This window comes from Gasterosteus aculeatus, chromosome 6 (assembly GCF_964276395.1).
Source record: "Gasterosteus aculeatus chromosome 6, fGasAcu3.hap1.1, whole genome shotgun sequence".
Classification (NCBI taxonomy): domain Eukaryota; kingdom Metazoa; phylum Chordata; class Actinopteri; order Perciformes; family Gasterosteidae; genus Gasterosteus; species Gasterosteus aculeatus.
Window position 1 is genome coordinate 3,110,924 of NC_135693.1, and position 25,119 is coordinate 3,136,042.

Sequence of the window (25,119 nt, forward strand, 5' to 3'; positions counted from 1 at the left end):
TAAGTGAAACACTTCAAAAGTTACCAAAAATCCATCATGAATTTAAGTACATGTGAGAGCATGGAATTCTACTGCATTGATGGATTCATTATCACAGCTCTTCTCACCCTGGCCCGTTTTCTGTTTTCAGCTGAGTTATCTGAGAGGTTTTACCTCGCAAGAATCCTTATAGTGCACATACAGTACTCTTCAAAAGTTTGTAGTCTCTTAGAAATGTCCTTATTTTTCAAAGAAAGGGACTATTTTTCAATGAAAATAACATTCAATTAATCAGAAATACATAGTGGTAAATGACGTTTCTAATGAAATATCTACATGGTGTATAGATGCCCATTTCCAGCAACTATAACTTCAGTGCTTGTGTGTGTGTGATCCAAGCCCCTCAAACTTCTGGGAGGAGCTTCATGAAGTGTGGGGTGATTTGCAAATTGAGATTTGATTGAATTTGTACATATTAACTCAACAAATTAACAGCTAGAATGCCAATGGTCTGCAATGCTGTAATTGCTGCAAATGGAGCATTCTTTGACGAAAGCAAAGTATGAACAAAATCATTTCTAATCTTATTATACTATATATATATATATATATATATATATATATATATAGTATAATAAGATTGGCTACTATATATATATATACATATATATATATATATATAATATTTTCTATTCATTCTAACTCATCAAAAGTGAGTTTTCCAAAATACAAAATTGTCTGCCAAGCGCAAGCCTGTTCTATATATCATCTCAGAGTTAACTGCCGGTGACTTTTGACAGAGTTTAATCAAATGTGCCAGGTAGAGTTTCTGTGGTATATCTGCATGGCACAAGTTATGTCTCCGGTAGAGTCAACCTCTAATTCTAGTTACGAGATCTGTTTCCCATGTGTTAGGGTTATAGAGGAAGACAGCAGTTAAGTTCTCAAATAATCCATTGTTTTCTATAACTCTTCAAAGTGGTCATGCATCTGAATGCAACCTTTCATTTAGTCTCTCTATATCACTTTGTTTTCATTCTTTTCAAAAATCCTAGCCTTTTTTGAAAAATCTGTACCTCTCCACAACACAATGGCGATTGGGTTTTATTTTAAATTAGATTTGTCCTTAATCTTTTGTCCAGAGCAAAATACTGCACATAACAATTTTGTCACAAATCCCCAGAGCCATAGTCCCCAGAGGAAAATTCAATGCACCATTTATCTTTGGTACACCCCATGAGCATTCTACTACTAGCACTCTGAAAAGATATTCCAAATATGTATAATACTTTAATATTCATGGTCTCAAGAGCAAGAAACCTTTTTAAATGTTAAAAGGAAAAAGTGAATTCTGAATGAAAAGTTAGTAATTTCACCATAACATTTACCAAATAATTACCCCGAATACATCCCTAGCTCTGCACAGAACATTTTGAGGTTAGATGATTGTAGAGAAACAAGCAGAAAGGCAACTACCCATTCAAATAGACGAGCAAGAGGAAACGGGACCCGAAGACTGTCATTAAGGCAGAGCAGAATAAGTAATGTTACGAATGAACGGTTCATGGATACTTTGGCAGCAAAGGCTATACAAACACACAATTATACTTGTATATACATTATACTTACATGTACTGTAAATGTGCGACTTCCTGATCCGGTGTATTGGTCATCAACAGAAATGTGCATTGCTCTGTACTTTGAAATGTGTATCCATGAATGCGTATCCATGAATGCATTCTAGTAACATGAACTTCCAACATGGATAATCCACATTGTGATAGTGGGGATGATCAAGAGCATATACTTCTTTATATTAAGCACAATCAAAGCCTCCATCTCCTACTGATACCTCGTCTTCTGGATCTTGATCAAACTTACTGCGATAGCCATTGAAATGGAAGCACCACAATTTTCAATACCTGATACATCTGGGGTATTAAAGAACATAATGCAATTTCACTAGACAAACTAAATATACTGAGTCTTGTTGTGAACAACTACTACCCTTGAGAAAAGACCCTTTCTAAAACTCAAATAATGGAATAACAACAATAGTAATGGAAAACAGGATCGTAGAAACTGCCTTTCCAAAAATAAAACACTGACGTATATTTTCTTTCATTGGATACTTTTTAAATGGCTAGATAATGACTGTCTCCCACTCCTCCTTCATGGAAAAAAACACATAGACTGAGAAGTATGTTTAGTAGTCCGTCTACAATTGTGATTTCTTGCAGCTGTATTTTGCAGCAAATCAGTAGTCCCAAACTATCAGAGACAGAAAAACAGTGCAGAAATGCTGTTTGCAGTGTGTTCATTTGTCTTTGTAATCCTGTTGTATCTTTTTTTTTTATTATGTGACGACCCAAGTTATTAATGAGCAACATGTAGGGTAGTTATTAGATACCCAATCGGATCATGTGGTCATGACTGTTTTTCTTTCACTGCAAAGGGCCAGGTTGGTCTCCCAGGTACCCCTGGCATCCCAGGCAAGAGAGGCTACAGGGTAGGCCTGGAATGGAGTGAGCATCCTCACTGTCTGGTTGTTTGTTCATCAGTTACCCGTAATCCACTAGACGTGTGATGAATGTCTAGATCAGTGTTCTGTGTTTCTGACTGGCCAAAGCTCCAAATAAAATTGAATGTGCCTTGTTTTAACTGAACGTGTCCAGCTCTGCTTTCCCTGCCGATTGTTTGGGTGCTGTTCTCATTGGATGATACAATAACCCAGCCCAAATGACTGCTTCAGAATTAGAATTAGTTAGCTAACTTTTAAATGTTGCTCTGTGAAAGCCATGTCATACCATTAGTCATTTTTTAAGAACATACATGCAGTATGAATCAAAGAATGCATGTAGTCTGAAAAGCAGAATGGAATGCTGTGTATATTGTGTGATCTGTGGTACTATATCAAACATGCTCAAGTAATCTCAATTTGTTTTCCGCAAGTTCCTTTTGTAGAACCTACTTTCTGTGACCTATCATCTTATTGGATGTAATAAATCTACGTTTTTCAGTCAATAATGAATTAATTATTCGTCTCTTTTTGAAAATAGTAACATTCCGTACTTCTTTCAGCAATTTTTTTTGTTTTCAATGTATGGCAGGGTGAGAGGGGACAACCGAGCATTGCAGGCCAGGGAATTAAAGGAGAACCAGGCTCACCAGGACGGCCAGGCCTGATTGGAATCAAGGTAAAAAGAAAAAGTAGTATTTGATGATAGATACCTGCATGTAGAGCAATCCCTCTATTGGTCATTATGAAGTAAATCTTTAACAAGAGCTTGTTTCTACGGAAGTGACTTTATAGTTATCTTACAGGGTGACACTGGAGATAAAGGAGAGAAGGTGAGATAAAACAGCATTATGGAAAGACTAAAGACGGAAAATACCACCCAAGTTGAGAGTGCTTATGGAGAATCAAAATGTTGTACCTTCGTTTAACCTCTAGGGGGATGCCGGCCTTGAAGGCCCAGCGGGACCAAGAGTAAGTTATAACTGGCAGTCACAATATCATTTTTATTGACACAGTGAACACAAAATGTCCAATTTATAGACCTTATGTTAATGATGTTGCTTTTCTAAATCTAATAGGGTCCACTAGGCCCAGCTGGTGAGCCAGGAAAGACTGACATCCAAAACAATGACAATGTATGTAAATCGTATATCTGCTACTTTTTTTACATGTATTTACAGCAAAGACTCAACTAAAGAATAATGTAACAATTAACATTCCTCCTCAGGATATTCGCAACATACCCCTGATGGTAAGTTCTTGGTTTATCATAACACTGTAAGTACAGAATTGTAGTAAAAGTTATACTTAATCACACATCTTCTTCCCATAGGGCCCTCCTGGATTACCTGGACCTTCAGGGGCCCCTGGGCTCCCTGGGACAAAGGTAGGAAACATTTTGACATTTGACATTTGCATTTACATTGCATGTAAAAAATTAGCTGCAATTTCTACATTCAGAAAAGATAACTATTTTGCATTTGGGTATTTTTTGTGAGTTAGTGTTTTGTGCATCCCAAAGCCACAAATATGGTCCCTACCCGGGCCCTCATCCTAATGCTAGATTAAATGGTCCAATATTTTTTTTAAATATCCTGACTTTCTTTGTTATGGTAATTGATTAAATAGAAATTTCAGTTTTAGCATAATGAATTACATGAGTATAAAACTGAAATGATACAGGTGTTGAAACTACGTCAACCCAGGCCCATGCTCATGACATTGCCTAAGGATTCCTTCTTCATAGAACTAATTAACTTAAATTAACTGGGCTAGGGAGAAACGTTGTCACTTGGATTCAAGAACACGGTTTGTTGGACCCATTTCCGTCTGTATTTCTAAGTAACTAAGTAAGTCTCCCGATTTACGGAGCATTATTTTTCATGGATAGATACACAAGGATTTCTGGTTAATATCTACAGTGTGTTTAGTCTGTTTAGTTTGATCATGTGACAGGACTCAAATTTAGCCATAACAGTATAAGCACAACAATTGTCAAAACTGAGGAGCAGAGTGCATCTGAAAGCCCACTGAGCAGTAATGCCTTTCAAACTAAAGTAATTGGCTGCATCCTGATAGTGTTTCCTTGGGCATGTCCTAATTAACTTACTCCAATAGTGCAAATACAGTATTGCTCTGGCAAAGAAGTTGAACATAGCTCAAATTTTACAGCAAAGGGTCATCCTGGAAAGTGTCACGTATATCTATCAAACACACGTAAACCCAAGCTACTTTACCATGCCAATGTTAAAGTGGAAGATAAAACATTTGCCGCAATGATGACTTAAATACATCCAGTGTGAAAGTATAATAAACAATTGCCTGCTTTGTATAGTTGGTAATACAGCCTTGATATGTCCCCAGGGTGAAGTTGGTGTGCCAGGTCCTCCAGGACTGGATGGAGAGAAGGTATTCATCGTCATCGATACATTGTGATATTAGTTGATTGATAGCACTGACAAATGATGATTCAATTCCTGAAGTTAAATATACAATGTTAAGAAGTGCGTAATGATATCCAACCAGAGAATTTTTTTGTTGCTACTACTTTAAGAATGCAGGAACAGGAACACACAAATGTTAAAATCTCAAAATGGGTTACATTTGCATTTCATGATGCTTACCTGTGTAATAAATAAATGATACTTGAATCTTCATGTGAATTCAGCTTACGTGATCTTTTGTGTTTTCAGGGGCCAAGGGGAAAGCCTGGAGAGCCCGGTCCTGCAGGCCCAGCTGGTCCCGAAGGTCCCAGAGGCATGGGTGGTGTCATAGGCTTCTCGGGGCCAAAAGGAGACAAGGGAGACATGGGTTCATCTGGATCACCTGTGAGTGACTGTAAACCACAAATCACAACATATCACAGCCTTGCCTTGGGTTCCCTGACCAAAGCCCCATTCCTCCATCTGTCATTATCCTCAGGGAAGGCCTTCGTTTTCAAGCTGCCCTCTCATTATCTAATTAGAGACTCGCTAGCTTGAAAGGGACCCTAGGAATGGCACTGTTTTTTTATTAACTGTGGCATGGATCCCAAATGTGCCCGCTATACTATTTGTAGCCCAATGTTACTTTCAGAGCCTGTAACAGCAAGACGGGTTGCTTGGGGTGCCAGTTAGGTCTGCGCCTAACAAGATGTTTGTCAGGTTTGTAAGTCAATATTATCTTAGTCAACCGCACAAAGAGCTTAAGTAAAGAGAATGATGAACACCAATTCACTACCTATAGCTTGAACTCTCCAAGGTACATTTGCAAAAGCAAACGGTAAACGGCAAACGGTATGTGTCCAATTAAACACGTTATTGTGAATTAACAAAATAACCTCTCTTGGTAGGGATAGCAGAATGCTAAAAATCTTCAGTTATGGGTTCATTTATTAAGGGTGATATTTATTTTGCTCTTATGTTTTGTTTGAGCATACTCATAAGTGCATCAAAAGTGGTCTGATGTGTTTTTGGCCGGGCCAACAAAAAATGCAATTTGAAATGCAGTGCCTTCACAAAATCTTTATTTTGAAAATATATTATTGCTGAATACATAATTTTCTGATTTGACAAATTACTTCAAGGGCCCATCCCATATGGTTCTACCATGTACTTGGATTGTGAAGGCAAAGTCTGACACCTGTGTAAACATTGTATGAACATTTTTTGGGAATGTATAGATTATCCTGCAGGAGGATGGTAAATTACGGAAGAACTATCCAACTGCTTTGCCAGTTGAAAGTACCAATACAACAATACAAACAATTGTACCAATGAATCAATGAAATGCTTGATTACAAGTAAGTCTCTCAAAATAAATATAGATGAATAAAACATATTATATTTAATACAGTTGAATGTAACTAATCTATTATTTTAAAATAAGTAATGGTCATGTAGAAATAGACTGTGTTAGACCAAGACAACCGGTTTCTAACAATAAGACGTTGCTACCCACACAAGTACGAATGTTGTACATACAAAACATGATAGGACTATAAATGACTTATGTTCAAAACAGATGATATTATAAAAAAGCAAGCATTAAACATTTGTGAAGCGCATTAAATACTTGTTTATAAACAATATTTTGTAGGTAAAATATGGGACAATGAGGGCTGGTTAGTGTAAAGTTTTATTAACGGATAGTAAAATGTAAAACAATCAAACATTTTATGCTGTTACCCTAACATGAAGACAAAGTCATCTATAAAATAGAAATACTTTTATTGGGATGTTCTTCTCCACTCGGTTGTTCTGTAGGGTTTAGATGGCCCCACGGGTGAAAAGGGGGCTACAGGGGCCCCTGGCCCTACTGGATTACCTGGCTCAATGGTAAGCAATTGTAACCCTCATGCTGCATCTTTCTATATTCAGTGTCTGACCTGGCAAAGGGGGGACAGTAGAATATTTTGTCCATGCTGTGTGAAAAAATGTAATGGGGTCTTTCATTTCATTCACTTAATAGAGGATTACATTACCTAGTCAGACAAACTAACTCTTTACCATCTATTGTCACAGGGTCATAAAGGCGAACCTGGCGAAGGAGGAAGGTCACAAATGGTAAGTCATTAACCCACTGGTCAGATTTGATCAATTATTGATAAATTAGAGCACAACATGTTCTATGAGAAACATTCTCTGAATTGAAACTGTTTGCTTTTGTTTTTCTGTTCGTATTTAGATCTATGGACCTCCAGGGCCTCCAGGAAGTCCAGGACCAGTTGGCCCAGCAGTGAGTCATATATGCCATTCAACCACCGAACCTTAATACCAGGCCCCACTTAACAGACCCACACACACTCAAAGTGTTTCCAGTTCATTTGGCTGATTAGGCCTGAGTTTTAAATTTGATAGGTAGATTAGATTAGATTCAACTTTATTGTGATTGCACGGAGTAGAGGTACTGAGACAACGAAATGCACTTTAGCATCTAACAGGTAGTGCAAGAGAGCAGATAAAGTGCAGAGTATATATAAATGTACAGTTTGAAATATACATGGAGCTGTATATATATTAAGCAGCAGGGTTGTAAATATGAATGACAAGGTAGTGCAAGTTGTGCAAATATGACATTATTGTGCATAATTGAAGTAGATGGTAAATGGTCTGTACTTGTATAGCTCTTTTCTAGTCTTTCGACCACTCAAAGCACTTTAACACTACATGACATCATTCACCCATTCACACACTGATGACAGGAGCTACCATACACAGTGTCACCTGCCCATCAATAACTACCATTCACACACTGTAGTCGCAGCTACAAGAGCCATATTGGGGTTAAGTGTCTTGCCCAAGGACACATCGACATGCGGTTTAGCTAGGCCAGGGATTGAACCGAAGGTTGTGTGTCAGTGGGAGTGGGAAGGCGTGGATTTCTGTGTGGGAGTCGAGTGTGGCAAACACACTCTGTAGTGCAGAGTCTGCTCCCTCTGGCCATACGTTGACGCGTAACCTGTGGTATGCACTGGTCAAATTCAATAATTTGCATTTAGTAAAGATTGTGCCAGTAATCCCATTGTATTTGCCCTACTCAGGAATCTCCAGGGTTTTCAGGGCCTACAGTCAATTTTGTTATAAAATCATATCTGTAGCGAGGGCATGACATTAACATTTTTGCTACATTTCATTAGCCACAATTTTTGTTGTTGGGAAATTTAGTTTAATTTAATTAAAGTTGACTACGTTTTGCTAGAATTTACTTTCCTCCTCCTTTCAAATGTAAATGACAATTGTAAACACCCAAATCAAGATGTATGTAAAGCTCATTTTAAATGAAAACGACTGATTAAGACCGAGTTGCTCATTGCATATAACTGGTGCAGGGGTATTTTGTTGCCCGTTTAGTCGCAATGCTTTTGACATGGACAAAGGAAATCTCACGGCCCTTTATTGTTTCCACTGTGAAGTTGCTTGTCCTGACTATAAAATAGACCCCTTAACCCACATATGTCAAACTCGTGGCCCACGGTCCAAATCCAGGGCCACCGGGGTGTCCAGTGCGACCCTGTCAGATGACTTTGCTGTTGTGAGAATTTCAGAACGTTCCTCACACATGTCTGGCCCCTTCTGCTTCTTTTATATCGATTCGTTTTGCACGGCACGGCCCCCCCGTATCGTTCGCACCACTGCGCAGCCCCCCATTCACGCTCAACCCAGACGGCCGTATCATCCCCCACCGTGCAACACCCACCCCCATCAGTTGGGTTGTCAGCGCCATGCCTCCATATGATTTTGATGATTTTACCGGTCTGGCCCACAGTACCTGGCCCGAACCTGAAATGTCCTACAATCAGTACATAATTTTCTTGGCTGGATCATAAACCAGCCATTCTTGACTGGACCTCCACTTTTAATTGTCTTTTCTTTTTCTTTGTCTTTTCATCATTTAAGGTTTCATCATCAGTCTACCCTTTTCTGTCTGTAGCTATTAAATGCATGAAGGTGTAAGGCTGGGATTCAACTTTACTCTGTCCCTCAGGGAGAACCAGGATTAGGCATGAGAGGAGAAAAGGGAGCGTCGGGTCAGAAGGGTGACAAGGGCGACAGAGGCCATCTTGGACTTCCTGTAAGTATATTGTACTTCCTGTCAGTTTCATCAGTCTTATGCTGCCTTCACACCGTAAGCAAAGCAAATTTTGGAACACTTTACTCGCAAGAGTTTACTCACCCGACCAGTTGTAGTTCATTTGCCTTCATTCGTCCCATTTGTTCCGCTTCATCGCTCCTGAAAGGGGACATGGTTTATCTCTGTGACTTGTCTCTGTAAAGACAGTTAACATTTCCGCTATCCACCATGGAAATAAGCATAAACAACGTTGGAAGCACAAACGGCGTTGTGTTTGGGTTCATGACATCATCCGTTGCCGCACACAGCTTGGTGAATCTCACCGACTTCTCCAGGAAGTGCATGTGGAATACTCCCGCTACTTCAGGCTAACCAATAGCCCGTTTGATGACCTGTAGGGTCGGGTCGGTGCCAGCATCTCTCGGTTAGACACCAACTAACTTATAGGCGTTGACTCTCAGCTGTGCCTGTGTGTCTCTGGTGAGAGGCTGTTTCATAAAGTATATACACGCTTGGGGAGCAGTGCAGCGGTGATGACGAGCAGAGTTTCTAAACGTAGTATTTATAATATAATATAAAACTTGACGAAAAAGTTTTCCTGTCGAGTCCATTGAAAATGTTCTTCCTCTGCAACCATTCGCGTCTGCATTGACTTTGCATGGAATCTAGTCGGGCCAAAAAAATTGATAGTCATCTAAGGTTACCTTTTCTATAGAACAGGGATTTACCTTATTTTAAAAAAAAACCCGTAAATAGCCTCATGTAATTTATTTTATTTACACACACATGATGTATCATGTATACCATTATTAAAAAGAAAATAGCGGTAATCCGGAAAGTCTGCTAAAATGAACCACCATCGTGCTCTACACACATGATGTATCATGTATACCATTAATAAAAAAAACAGTGGTAATACAGTGGTAAGTGGTAATAAGTCTGCTAAAATGAACCACCATCGTGCTGTTTGAGTTACTTTTCCATGAAGCCCATACGTCACAAACGTCAATCACTGAAGACATTTTCATTCACATCTGTTAGAAAAACCTTACTTACACACAAGAAACAATTTAAAAAGTCGGGTATTGTATCCATGATGTCCAACTGTTTAAGATCAAATGTGTTGAAAAAATGAATATAGAAGCTGAAGGCTGAAGATCACAGGGACCAACCACATCACTTGGTGATGGACAGAGAAGACAATGGTATTAAGGAACAACCCTGTTTCTCTTCATTTGCTATAATACAATGTTCAACTATGACCAGCTCCAACTCCACTAGACAAGCCTGAACATCTGGAGAACATCTGAAACCATTGATGAGAGTCTTTGGAGCAGAGTAGGATGGCCGTCTGACCCATGTCAGACAATTTAATGCAATGATTGGCCACTGCCTTTGAGGGTTGGGCAAAGGATACACTGCTCTCATTAGCATTTTACATAATTACCAGTTTGTTCACCATTTTTGTCTGTTTTATTTTTTGTTATAACTTGGTTTTGAATGACATTAAGTGTTTTTGTATTTTCAGCATGGTTCGTTACCCTCCAGTGATTTAAAATGACACACACCTCTTTATTCATATAATGTCCTTTTTTCTAGCACTTTCAAACTGGTCACTCCCATAATTATGACAAATAGTTGACTTGAAGACCATGGGTGGTGAATGAAAATACAAGATTCAAATGACACGTGTTTTTAAGTGAACATAACACCAGTGCACCTGATTATTGGTGAGGATCTCAGTTAGATAATATAAATAGTTCCAAATAAATGCAGTGCTTGTTCCTGTTTTAAGTAGTGTTTGTTAAAACTATTGTGACCAGCTGATTTACTAAGTCTTTTAAAGAAAATAAAAATATGTTTGTGAGCTGTATATATAAATTGACACACCGGGTGGAGAAATCCCAAATTATTGCTAGATCGATTAACACATTGAGAGTTACAGAGCATTACCATGAGCCACAACAGTGCTATCAACTTGTTATCATCATCCACACTCACCAATAAAATCTATTACTCACAATTACTCTCACTCACATCCCTTCCACCTCCACCACTTCCTCACTCTTTATTTGTCATCATCTATATGTGTTTTTGAAGTCACTTAAATCACAGCTTCACTCACTCCCCCCCACCTCCCTCCCTCTTCCCACCTTCGTCCTACCATCTTTCTCATCATATCTGCTCTCTAACTGTGTACAACGCTATACAGGGGGCTCATGGGTTAGACGGCAGACCGGGTCCAGTGGTGAGTGGCACAAGTCCCGTTCCGGCCCCCCTTTCCCTTCCCCTCCTCTTCCTCCACCTCCCTGCTACAGCTTGCTTGATATATGCCATGTCTGCCTGTCATATCTGCTTGCCTTCGTTCTTTCCATGCTTGTCATGTCTCAATTCCTTCCTAAAGGACAGCGCGGTTCAGGGTTGGGTTCTGAGGATGCACTAGCATAAAATAGTGTCCGATATGTAACTGCAAATGTCACTAAAGAAATGCCAAGAAAATGCGTGAAAGAAACAGTAATGTCATCTGACATCTCTACAGTTGTATATAAAAACAAATCCGTTCCATACAGATTAATGTGGTTCTTATAAAAATGTTTGTTTATGAGAAAAAAATGATTAGATATGCCGGACAAAACTAGACTGAAAAGCGCACTGTTAGTCAGACCGTAGAGCGATGAAATTAATAATCAAAGAAAATTTCAAAACAATTCAATTATTTTGTATAAGCCAAAATCACAAATTTTCCTCAGAGGACAATCTGTACACATGCTGCAATCTGTGGCATCAACTTTCACATCAACTAGCCAATGTATCCTCATACAATGGTTCCCACTCAACTTACTCTGTATTATGAAGGTCTGGCAACACAAGCCACTCATTACATGGACACAACTTTTAAAAATGTCAAAACTTGTTCACATTTAGGAAATTATTGTAACAAGTAAATTATTACGTGACCAATATGTCACGGCTCAGTAAGAATTAAATCTAAATTGACCACTGGCTTTAAACGGGACACAAACAGCGGCTTCCCCGTTGAAAGTCTGGTGTTTCTAGACCCACTCAGGCACCAGCCTTGTCCCTGCACATAGTTTGATGCTGTATTCGCACTTCTTCTCAAATAAGTGGATCACATTCAAATGGATTGTGTCTGATATATAAGAGCAATGCCAAACCAAACATGCCATAAACCAATGCCAAACATCTTATTCTGCCGTTGATTCTTGTTTGGTGGATTCTAAAGACATAGACAAGACATATTGGCAATTTAACAATTTATTATGTTTAATAAATAGGAGCCTCAGAACTGTGAACCACACACAGCCAAAACAGCCTGGCCCTTCTTCCTCATGCTGGTCACCAGCATATATACACACGGGTGTAGGATGGCATCCCATTCTTCAGAAGCATTTGTCCCACCTTACCAACGTAGTTGTCTTGGTCACTCTGGCATGTAGGGCTTTCACAGACTTATTCCAATGTTCAATAGGGTTGAATCCACCCAATAAGAATCAATGACAGAATAAGGTATAAGATGGATTGCCAAGAAGCATTTTTACAACAAAGGAATAATTTACGAAACACAAATTTCCTTACTTTCTGTGCTATTTGTTTATTATTCTGGATGACATTATTTACATATATAATATTATATCCTTAATATTACTATGTGTATAACTTTTTACAGTTTGCGCACCATGCATTTTTTGTTTTTACACGTTCTTACTCCAAGATAACAAAATAAGCATTTTGTAGTTATGAAATACATTTTTAATACCTTCTAAACAATTCATGAGCAACCATGGGCACTCCTGGTTTGTAGTGTTAGTTAACTATTGGCTGCTCACCACTGAAGTCAAATGTTGCATAGTGCTGTTTTGAATTCAATCTTGTCTGATATCAAACATTGGTGTATATCCTCAGTCCTCAACCCTGCCTCAATGGCTCCATGCCTAATGCTCTTGTATCAGTAGTGGGCTGCAAAGTTGCCATTTCTAAGATCTATTGTAAAGGAGCATGTACATATGCAGATGCTGCATGTTGACAAATGATCCAGTACATTTGGATCGCTGTACTCTGTACAGGCACTGCACATTCTGGATATGCCTTAAATGCAAGATCTTCCTCTTAAGCCACTGAGACAGATGACAGCAGCTGTTAATGTTTTGTTTATTTTCCCCTTAGTTTTTACCAGTGTACCAGTACCGCAATAGTCAACAAGCTTGGCTTGTCAGAATGGGACATTATGTCCCAGCCTGTTTCTGTCACTCTAGAATACTACAATATGTATCTTTATGATCAATACGTTTTATCTTTTGTGAGATACATTCATTTCCACCACAAAGTTTGTTGATTTACTGATTTGAAGCAGATTGTGATGATACCTCCTCTAGAACTTTCCCTATTCTTTTTTGAAGGGTCTAATAGGACCATCAGGTGTGTCAGGGCCAGCAGGACCAAAGGGGGAGAGAGTGAGTATCTTTGTATTTTTTCTGTTTCAATTCCAATAAATATAGTCTCCAAAGAATATAAATTCAAAATGTTCTCTCGTTGCTTCAGGGTGAAACAGGGAATGCTGGATTGCCAGGACCAAATGGGCCTCAAGGCATCCCTGTAAGTCTCAAATTCCATTTTAAATATCCAACACAACAGGCAGCATATTTTAGCTCACTGAAAGCAGCCTGCATGTCACAAAAGGAAATCTTTACAATAGCTGGGTTTTTCACATGGATGAGGTTTGACATTAGGGCTTTGTCACAATTTTTTATGGGTTTTTAGTCTAAATGCCTCAAATCCATCAAAGGGGGATTGGGGTTAGGACTTTTTCAAACATCTATCCAATGTTTGTCTTCTTACCCAGATTAATTAATTATCACTTTGATTTCTGTGCCAATATATACCTAATGTATAGGTTCAGCTAAATGAAATGTACAGGTAAAATGAATGAAATACAGTGTTCTTTGGTTAAGGGGAATTAATTACCATTTATACATCAAGTAGCTGGTACATGATGTCCTATATGTAATAATAGAACATTTTGTACCTTGAATACCTTCAACAAAGACCTTTCCAATGACTTAGTTTATGAAATACACCCTGTCAAAAACTAAACTAAAACACTTCAGAGTTTAGGGCTATGATTATTCTTCACCACAGCCACACACTATTTCCGCTGCACACAGTTTAAAACATTCATCTTGGCCCTATCTGTTTGAAAATACTCCAAATACAACTCCTAAATATGTTATTCAATGAGTCCAGAAAATGTTTGCACGGAGGTGGTCATGTAAATTTCTCTCAGCAAAGAAAAAGGCTAACAAAGAAAACGACACACTGAATTTCTAGCCAGGATGACGCGGAAGACAATGATGTATTATTTCTCTCAGACAAACCTTGCAGAAACCAGTGCAAAACATTTCATACTCTAGCCATTTTGGCTTCTCAGTGGCTAAGAGATCTGTTGCTCTTTTCCACGGGGGTTTAGATTAAAAAAAGTGGTTGAAAGAGGCAAATTGGCCTGCCACAGGACTTCCTGTTTCTCTGCCTGCCCTAGTATAGTGTATGTTCCCTTTCCATGTGTACTGTCCTCACACTTGGCTATAACGTAGAGGAGTTTTTAGCCTACTATGTCCATGTTTCATGGGGTGAATAAAGCTGTTAGTGTTTTTTTATAGGCAATGCTCAAAATTCAAAGGTTTTTCTGTTTGTTATATTGATTTATTTCTTCACCAGTAATATATAAAATCATTTGAGAACACTCACAGCTGAATCACAGAAATTTTTGTGACAATCTGAGATAGCGTTTAGGAGAAATTGCTAACAGCGTGTCTTTTACAAAATTAAAAATGGCGCATTGCATACCATGATTGACTTTTTTGTAGAGCATGTCCAAGAGCACATTTGTGCCAAATTTCGGGGGGGAAACTGGCCTAGTATGGTACTATAGGGGGCGCTATGGGGACATTTCTTGATACCCACATGCAAGACCCCAAAATTATCAAATTTTTCACCAGTTCTGATATGAATGCCAAATTTAACAACTTTTTGAATATGATAAAGACCTCAAAAAGGGAAAATTCCTTTGAGAAAATAATAATAATTCCATGAAATGCAATAAGTTCCTCTCAGACTAGTCGTAGCGAGGACCCTAATAAACAAACAGGGGGAAACACGTGGCATAACACAACACACAGCGATCACAATGCAAAATGTCTCTTAGAACCCAGGGATCATAACAATGAGCTACTATGAATTACAAACATTTTATTATCGGTTACAACAATCTCACCATGAGCTACAACAATCTTACTATGAGTTACAAAAATCTCACCATGGGTTACAACAATCTAACTAGCTTACAAAAATCTCACTATGTGCATGTAATCTTTCATAAACACATATATTTATATTTCATAAAAGTGCACAGCAAAACCAATTTTTTTGTTGCATCTTTTTGCAGGGTTTAGTTGGACCACAAGGACTGAAAGGCAACCGGGTAAGATGTACCCTATATTTTTTTGCTAGTTGTAGAATTAAAAGAACCAAAGGCATTTATCTTTACAATGTACACATATTAGTATTCATTTAACCAGATCACTTCAATGTATTTCTCATAACATTCACCAAATTAATGAAACTCTTCATTAGTGATGTTGAAACGGGCCATCCTGGTATTCGCGTGTAAAACATTATTTTACCTTTGCCATTATTTTTGCAACTGCCTCTTTGGGCCATAATAGGTCACATGGTAAATACTGGGATGACTTCAAAGACGTTCTCAGGGAGTAGAAGAAGATTAAAGAGCTGAAAATCAAAAGCTTGGGTTTGCTCTTAGATATCAAGCATGAAAAGGAAGCCAGATGAGTCAGATTGTTTGCTCTGATTATTTTTTATGAATCTCACTAAACATAAAGATTGAAATGGCTGTGTCCAAAATTGTAATTAATTATATAATTAATTAGTATCACCAAATCTAAAGTTTACTACAATATATTGTCAGACAGACTAAAATATTCATAGATTTTTAGGTATTGGGTTCAATTTATTGTATTTTAATTTTTTCAATTTCAATTCAGATTATTTTATTTTTATTTCACATTTTTCTCAGAGGGCTTTGTCAAAGAAACCGTAGGGAGAGCAACAGTAGAACTTCCCTCTCAGGATGGACAGAATGTGGTAAATATCATGTGTACAGAATGAAAAAGTTAAAGATTTACAATATGCTCAATGCATACGGAAATTATTCATAAATTGAGAGTAGTAAACAGAATAATAATGAAATAACTAGAAAATTCCGTAGTAATTTTAAGATTGTGGCCTAGCCTGCCATTAATAGTAAAAACAGCAGCAGCAGATATAGAAGATCAACATCGATAATACAAGTAGTACTGGTGTCAGCCTGAAGAATTAAAGCTGTGCAGAGCTTCCTAAGGTCCATGTTACTGTGAGCTTGTCGGGTTTTGTAACATTGTGCCAACAAAGACACCAAAATCTTTACCCAGAAGTACTGACTAGTTGGATGCATTTTTCAATTTTGAGCTGCAGAAAGAAATAGGCTAGCTCATCACCCATGCTTCCAGGTTTTTATTTAACCCAATCATATCCAGACTCCAGCTCTCTAGATTATGGGATTGATATCAGTCTTTTTAAACTCAGAAATAAAGCAAATACACATTTTTACAAACATAAAACATTTATTTGAATTGCATTAAATATGAAAAGAGTCCTGCAAAATGCTTCTGTGTAAAACCAGTAATTCATCTCCACATTTCACTGTTTAATTTCCACGTTCCCTTCCCATAAAAAGTTTGTTTCCTTCCCATTAACATGTGATCTTTTTAATATTTTCACTCCCATCTCTGCACATTTCATAAGCCCTCTCAGCACATTCAACGTACTCTTATTTTCAATATACTGTAACAGAAACCAGAAGAATATGCTTCTATCAGACCTGAATGCAACGGAGACGGGGATCGGGGGGCGGGGGTTGAATGTGCTGAAGTAAAAGCTATGGGATAGTGTTGGTGTTTTTACTCTTTGTCCTGTCTTCCTTTGTTTCCGCAGGTCTTCCTCTCCCCTTTTCCTTCCCTCCACCTTGCTCTGTGGCCTGTGGCTCTTTTTATTGCCGGGGTTGCCCTCTCTCCCTCTCACAAAACCTGGCCTCCTGCTCCTCCTCTTGCTGCAATCTAATGTGTTGTCCTCAGTTAATCTTCACTTACAAATCTTCCTTCTACTCCTACTTACCAAAAACCCCTCCTTGCAAGTCTCCATATAGCCCCTTCCACCCCTGACCACTACCCACAATTTGCGAGCAGTGTACTCCGATCTATGGTACCATAAAAAAAGAGTTAGGTGAGATTTCACACTGAACCTTTCAACGTGTAACCAGCACCTTTAAACTAGCTGGCCTTTCTGTAGCCCCCGGCATGGCTAGCAAATTACCAAAAGGTAATTTTCACTATACTAAAGAACAGCGCATTATCTCAAGTCTGAAGGTAAGCCTCAGCTTCAAGCAACATTCACAACTACTCCTTGCATTTCAGCCAAAAAGATGTGAACTGAAAACCTGAAGAAAGTCTCAAATATGTAGATTCCACCTGTGATGGTGATAATAAAAGGTCGGAGCTTTACCATTTGCAAATATCAATAAAGCTAAAACCCAATTTAAAATAGTTTAGTTTCTCCTATTTTTCTTTTGGGAAGTCTACTCTACGCAAGCCCTGCAAACTGAGGGCTACTTTTAGAGTTGACCGTAGACCAAACGAATTTCGAATAAAAATATCCGAAATGATCTGTAAATGTGTACAAAGAATACTATCAGCATATCACACATTTATTATTTGGAAAATGTGACCATCGGAATAAGGCTTAAGTCTGAATATTTAAATGCAATATGCTGTTCACACGACACAAATAAAATTCTTATTGTCAATAATGTAATTGTCCTTGTAAAGACAGTCACTGTGTATTCACCTGAAACATTACAGCATTTAACTTTGAGCAGTACTACAATCCAGCACTGTATGTGTCTGCATATGATGGTATGCTGGTAGTGGCTAATGGAATTCTTAACCCAATACATCCAGTTATTTTTACTAACTTTTTGTCTTCAGACACATTTTGATGCACTCATAGCCCATCATTTATTTCAGGCAATGTAAATATGAGTGAAAATATATGCTTATTCAGAAAACAATCTGGCCAGTTGCTAATATGTTAGAGCTCCCACTAAATCTCTTAAGATAGTCTGTGGACCTTATGTCCCGTGTCGCTCTCATTAGTTGGAATGCTTTAAGCATTCCAAGTATTGTTCTTCTAATCTTTATTCAACTTATTAGTTGGAATGCTTTAAGCATTCCAAGTATTGTTCTTCTAATCTTTATTTCAACTTATTCTTATTCTATTTCTTCCGTGCCACCTTTCAACTGCTTCCCATTTTCAGCTATTTAAACCGTTCAAATTTTAAAATATTCAGCTTATTTCTGGCTTGAGGGCTATGTATGTTCAGCTTTCTACCTCTTAAGCTTGAATTTATATAAATCAGTAATCATGAATATTTCGTCTAATGGTTTTCCTATGGAGATCGTGTTTAAATCCTCTTCAACTTCTTCAACTTTCAGATTTTTCAGCTTCGCAAATCTTTCAGCTACAGACACCATTTCAACTCTCAAATGTTCACACAAGTCTCAACTATTTTATGAAAAAAACTGCTTCTTCATATCTATTGTACTTTTTTTATAATGACGGATTATGTTTCACTAGTTCTTCGCTCCGTTTCTGACTTTTACATGAGTGTGTATTGCGTCTGCTAGAGGCGGGACCTCGCAGGCTAGAGTGTGGGGCATCGCAGGAATCTGGTTAAAAAAATATGGAACTTCTGTCCTTGCAGCCAAAGTATACACCCTAGAGGCTTCATTTCTTCAGATTAATGAGGACATGGTTGTGCTGATTGGATTAATGCTTTCATGGAATCCCAGAGTTCTTTAGTTTTGGCGCAAGGAGTGTTTGAGTGACACAACCTCTGCCAAAAGCCCCATAGGCTCCAATACAAATCTGCCGACATATTTCTCACAAAAATCCACAAGGTACACGTTTTGTAAACGGCCATAGGAGCCGTATTTATTACCGGACAGACATAAAAACACATCCACGCGTTCGGTAGAGTCTTGGGTCTCATACAAACGCCGTATTTTTTAGATAGCTGTTATAGTTTTGCGCTGGTTCCCATTTGTGTGAGGTGTGGATTCTGTGTAACTCGCTGCCATGTCTCTGTCTTTTGCAGCAGATCGTTAATGATCACAGGTGCGCCGTTGTCGTGGTTACGAGCACTCACATGCTGCAGGATCTGTCTGTGGCTCACAGCTGCTCGCTCCTATGACCTGATTAGTGGAGTCACATGACGCAGCTATGCTTTCTGTCAACAGACCAATATGATAAAGACACTAGCCCCCCCTCCCCCCTCCCCCCTGACCTCTACTTACTGTTAATCACTCTCAGTCAGTCAGTCAGTCTAATTCTCCTCCCCTCTCCCTCTCTTCCTCACCACCATTCCCTTCCTCACCCTCTCACCCTCCCTCCCTCTATCTACACCCCCCCACCCCACCCAATGCAATAGGTGCGCCGTTGCCGTGGTTACTCGTAAACACGCTGCAGTATCTCTGTGTGTGACTCACAGCTGCTCCAATGACGTGATTAGTGGAGTCACATGACGCAGCTATGCTTTCTGTCAACAGACCAATATGATAAAGACACTCGCCCCCCCTCCCCCCTCCACCCTGACCTCTTCTCACTGTTAATCACTCAGTCAGTCAGTATGTCTGTCTATTTCTCCTCCTCTCTCTCTCCCTCTATCTCTTCCTCACCACCCCTCCCTTCCTCACCCTCTCACCCTCCCTCCCTCTATCTACACCCCCCCAACCCACCCAATCCAATAATTTCAAAATAAAAGCCACATGGAGGGAATTTTTACTGTAATGTTTGTGATGAGGCCTATTAATTAAAAACTTCTTAGTTTGAATAACAAACATTCTGTCTCCCACTACGAATATTACTCGTACTTCTAGTACTACAACTGATACTTCTACTACCATACTACTAGTATTTCTACTGCTATTAATACTACAACTACTACTAATGTTATTACAAATACGACTATGGCTAATAGTATTACAGCTGTTTCTACTGCTATTGATACTAAACCTACTATTACTGCTAGTACTACTAATACCACAATTATAACTAATACTACTACTAATATTACAACAAACAATTTTAAACAAATTTAAGCTCCTGCAACTTCTGTTTTTAGAAAATCTATTGAAATTCAGCTTCCCCACTTCCTGTATTTTCAGCAGTTCTTTAAAATAATTTCAGCTATTCTTATGCCTCTATCAACAGCAATTTTTCAATATTCATTTCTGTATTTTTTTGCAATATTTCAAATTTATTTCAGCTGTTTTCATTTCTGCTTTTTCAGCAAATCTATTGAAATTCCTTTCAGCTTCTCCCATTTCTGTATTTTCAGCAATTTCAAATTCATTTCAGCTTTTCTAATATCTATAATTTCAGCAAATGTATTCAAATTCCCTTCAACTTTCTGTATTTTCAGCTATTTTAAAAAGTTCATTTCAGCTTTCAGCTTTTTGCATTCCAACGCATTTTCAGCGGGAAATGCATTTTCTAGTTGTTGGAATGCATTGAGATGCATTCCAAGTATTGTTCTTCGAATCTTTATTCAACTTATTATTCTTCTATTTCTTCCGTGCCACCTTTCAACTCCTTCACACTTTCAGCTATTAAAATCCTTCAAATATTAAAATGTTCAGCTTCTTTCTGGCTTCCCTGCTATGACTTTTCAGCTTTCTACCTCTTAAGCTTGAATTTATATAAATCAATAATCGTTAATATTTTAACATGGTTTTCAAATGGAGTTTGCTTTTCAAATCCTCTTCAACTTCTTCAACTTTCAGATTTTTCAGCTTCGCCAATCTTTCAGCTACAGACACCATTTCAACTCTCAAATGTTCACACAAGTCTCAACTATTTTATGAAAAAAACTGCTTCTTGATATCTATTGTACTTTTTTCATAATCACTGATTATGTTTCACTAGTTCTTCGCTCCGTTTCTGACTTTTACATGAGTGTGTATTGCGTCTGCTTGAGTGGAGAGCTCGAGGCTAGAGTGTGGGGCAGCGCAGAAATCTGGTTAAAAAAGTATGGAACTTCTGTCCTTGCAGCCAAAGTATACACTCTAGAGGCTTCATTTCTTCAGATTAATGAGGGTATGGTTGTGCTGATTGGATTAATGTGTTCATGGAATCCCAGAGTTTTTTAGTTTTGGCGCAAGGAGTGTTTGAGTGACACAACCTCTGCCAAAAGCCCCATAGGCTCCAATACAAATCTGCCGACATATTTCTCACAAAAATCCACAAGGTACACGTTCTGTCAACGGCCATAGGAGCCGTATTTATTACCGGACAGACATAAAAAGCACATCCACGCGTTCGGTAGAGTCTTGGGTCTCATACAAACGCCGTATTTTTTAGATAGCTGTTATAGTTTTGCGCTGGTTCTCATTTGTTTGAGGTGTGGATTCTGTGTAACTCGCTGTCCTGTGTCTGCACTTTTGCAGCCGCACAGGTGCGGCGTTGTCGTGGTTACGAGCACTCACACGCTGCAGGATCTGTCTGTGACTCACAGCTGCTCCTATGACCTGATTAGTGGAGTCACATGACGCAGCTATGCTTTCTGTCAACAGACCAATATGATAAAGACACTCGCCCCCCTCCCCCCTCCACCCTGACCTATTCTCACTGTTAATCACTCAGTCAGTCAGTCAGTCTGTCTATTTCTCCTCCTCTCTCTCTCCCTCTATCTCTTCCTCACCCTCTCACCCTCCCTCCCTCTATCTACACCCCCCCACCCCACCCAATCCAATAATTACAAAATAAAAGCCCCATGGAGGGAATTTTTACTGTAATGTTTGTGATGAGGCCTATTAATTAAAAACTTCTTAGTTTGAATAACAAACATTCTGTCTCCCACTACGAATATTACTCGTACTTCTAGTACTACAACTGATACTTCTACTACCGTACTACTAGTATTTCTACTGCTATTAATACTACAACTACTACTAATGTTATTACAAATACTACTATGGCTAATAGTATTACAGCTGTTTCTACTGCTATTGATACTAAACCTACTATTGCTGCTTATACTGCTAGTACTACTAATACCACAATTATAACTAATACTACTACTAATATTACTACAAACAATTTTAAACAAATTTAAGCTCCTGCAACTTCTGTTTTTAGAAAATCTATTGAAATTCAGCTTCCCCACTTCCTGTATTTTCAGCAGTTCTTTAAAATAATTTCAGCTATTCTTATGCCTCTATCAACAGCAATTTTTTAATATTCATTTCTGTATTTTTTTGCAATATTTCAAATTTATTTCAGCTGTTTTCATTTCTGCTTTTTCAGCAAATCTATTGATTCCTTTCAGCTTCTCCCATTTCTGTATTTTCAGCAATTTCAAATTCATTTCAGCTTTTCAGCAAATGTATTCAAATTCCCTTCAACTTTCTGTATTTTCAGCTATTTTCAAATATTCAGTGCAGCTTTCAGCTTTTTGCATTCCAACGCATTTTCAGCAGGAAATGCCTTTTCTAGTTAGTTGGAATGCTTTAAGCATTCCAAGTATTGTTCTTCTAATCTTTATTCAACTTATTATTATTATTATTATTATATTTCTTCCGCGCCCCCTTTCAACTGCTTCCCATTTTCAGCTATTTAAACCGTTCAAATTTTAAAATATTCAGCTTCTTTCTGGCTTGAGGGCTATGTATGTTCAGCTTTCTAGCTCTTAAGCTTGAATTTATATAAATCAATAATCATTAATATTTTAACATGGTTTTCAAATGGAGTTTGCTTTTCAAATCCTCTTCAACTTCTTCAACTTTCAGATTTTTCAGCTTCGCCAATCTTTCAGCTACAGACACCATTTCAACTCTCAAATGTTCACACAAGTCTCAACTATTTTATGAAAAAAACTGCTTCTTGATATCTATTGTACTTTTTTCATAATCACTGATTATGTTTCACTAGTTCTTCGCTCCGTTTCTGACTTTTACATGAGTGTGTATTGCGTCTGCTAGAGTGGAGAGCTCGAGGCTAGAGTGTGGGGCAGCGCAGAAATCTGGTTAAAAAAGTATGGAACTTCTGTCCTTGCAGCCAAAGTATACACTCTAGAGGCTTAATTTCTTCAGATTAATGAGGGTATGGTTGTGCTGATTGGATTAATGTGTTCATGGAATCCCAGAGTTTTTTAGTTTTGGCGCAAGGAGTGTTTGAGTGACACAACCTCTGCCAAAAGCCCCATAGGCTCCAATACAAATCTGCCGACATATTTCTCACAAAAATCCACAAGGTACACGTTTTGTAAACGGCCATAGGAGCCGTATTTATTACCGGACAGACAAAAAAAGCACATCCACGCGTTCGGTAGAGTCTTGGGTCTCATACAAACGCCGTATTTTTTAGATAGCTGTTATAGTTTTGCGCTGGTTCTCATTTGTTTGAGGTGTGGATTCTGTGTAACTTGCTGTTCTGTGTCTGCCCTCTTGCAGCCGCACAGGTGCGGCGTTGTCGTGGTTACGAGCACTCACATGCTGCAGGATCTGTCTGTGGCTCACAGCTGCTCCTTGTGACCTGATTAGTGGAGTCACATGACGCAGCTATGCTTTCTGTCAACAGACCAATATGATAAAGACACTCGCCCCCCCTCCCCCCTCCACCCTGACCTCTTCTCACTGTTAATCACTCTCAGTCAGTATGTCTGTCTATTTCTCCTCCTCTCTCTCTCCCTCTATCTCTTCCTCACCACCCCTCCCTTCCTCACCCTCTCACCCTCCCTCCCTCTATCTACACCCCCCCACCCCACCCAATCCAATAATTTCAAAATAAAAGCCCCATGGAGGGAATTTTTACTGTAATGTTTGTGATGAGGCCTATTAATTAAAAACTTCTTAGTTTGAATAACAAACATTCTGTCTCCCAACCCCCCCTCACCCAATTCCATCATTACAAACTAAAAGCCTCAATGATTATCTGTACCTTAACCATGAAGTGGTTTCGTTGAAATACGCATTGCTCTTTCAAATACTACTATAACCACTACGAATATTACTAGTACTTCTAGTAGAACTACAACTGATACTTCTACTACCATACTACTAGTATTTCTACTGCTATTAATACAACTACTACTAATGTTATTAAAAATACTACTATGGCTAATAGTATCAGTATTCCAGCTGTTTCTACTGCTATTGATACTAAACCGACTTCTACTGCTAGTACTAATACCCAAATTACAACTAACATTACTACAAACAATTTTAAACCTCTTTTTATTCATCTCAGCTTTTGTTATTTCTGTACTTTTTAAAATTCATTTAAGCTCCTGCAACTTCTGTTTTGCAATATTTCACATTTATTTCAGCTGTTTTCATTTCTGCTTTTTCAGCAAATCTATTGAAATTCCTTTCAGCTTCTCCCATTTCTGTATTTTCAACTATTTCAAATTAATTTCAGCTTTTCTAATATCTTTTATTTCAGCAAATGTATTCAAATTCCCTTCAACTTTCTGTATTTTCAGCTATTTTCAAATATTCAGCAAATGTACTCAAATTCCCTTCAACTTTCTGTATTTTCAGCTATTTTTAAATATTCAGCAAATGTATTCAAATTCCCTTCAACTTTCTGTATTTTCAGCTATTTTTAAATATTCAGTGCAGCTTTCAGCTTTTTGCATTCCAACGCATTTTCAGCAGGAAATGCCTTTTCTAGTTATTATTATTATTATATTTCTTCCGCGCCCCCTTTCAACTGCTTCCCATTTTCAGCTATTTAAACCGTTCAAATTTTAAAATATTCAGCTTCTTTCTGGCTTGAGGGCTATGTATGTTCAGCTTTCTAGCTCTTAAGCTTGAATTTATATAAATCAATAATCATTAATATTTTAACATGGTTTTCAAATGGAGTTTGCTTTTCAAATCCTC

General features: G+C 38.2%; 1 protein-coding gene across 4 annotated transcripts in view; it reads left to right on the forward strand.

Annotated features, from left to right (window-relative positions):
* The window catches only part of col13a1 (collagen, type XIII, alpha 1), a 125,729-nt gene that overhangs the window by 83,418 nt on the left and 17,192 nt on the right, over positions 1–25,119 (forward strand). For 2 of the 4 annotated variants that reach the window (XM_078104504.1, XM_078104503.1), the window contains exons 20-36: positions 2,435–2,488; positions 3,090–3,176; positions 3,304–3,330; positions 3,434–3,469; positions 3,577–3,633; positions 3,726–3,749; positions 3,831–3,884; positions 4,862–4,906; positions 5,191–5,325; positions 6,742–6,813; positions 7,000–7,041; positions 7,163–7,213; positions 8,963–9,049; positions 11,262–11,297; positions 13,468–13,521; positions 13,610–13,663; positions 15,510–15,545. In XM_078104504.1, the coding sequence (XP_077960630.1) occupies positions 2,435–2,488; positions 3,090–3,176; positions 3,304–3,330; positions 3,434–3,469; positions 3,577–3,633; positions 3,726–3,749; positions 3,831–3,884; positions 4,862–4,906; positions 5,191–5,325; positions 6,742–6,813; positions 7,000–7,041; positions 7,163–7,213; positions 8,963–9,049; positions 11,262–11,297; positions 13,468–13,521; positions 13,610–13,663; positions 15,510–15,545 (951 nt within the window). The remainder of the gene's footprint in view (positions 1–2,434; positions 2,489–3,089; positions 3,177–3,303; positions 3,331–3,433; positions 3,470–3,576; positions 3,634–3,725; positions 3,750–3,830; positions 3,885–4,861; positions 4,907–5,190; positions 5,326–6,741; positions 6,814–6,999; positions 7,042–7,162; positions 7,214–8,962; positions 9,050–11,261; positions 11,298–13,467; positions 13,522–13,609; positions 13,664–15,509; positions 15,546–25,119) is intronic. The other 2 variants (XM_040178288.2, XM_078104502.1) reach the window with 2 other exon arrangements.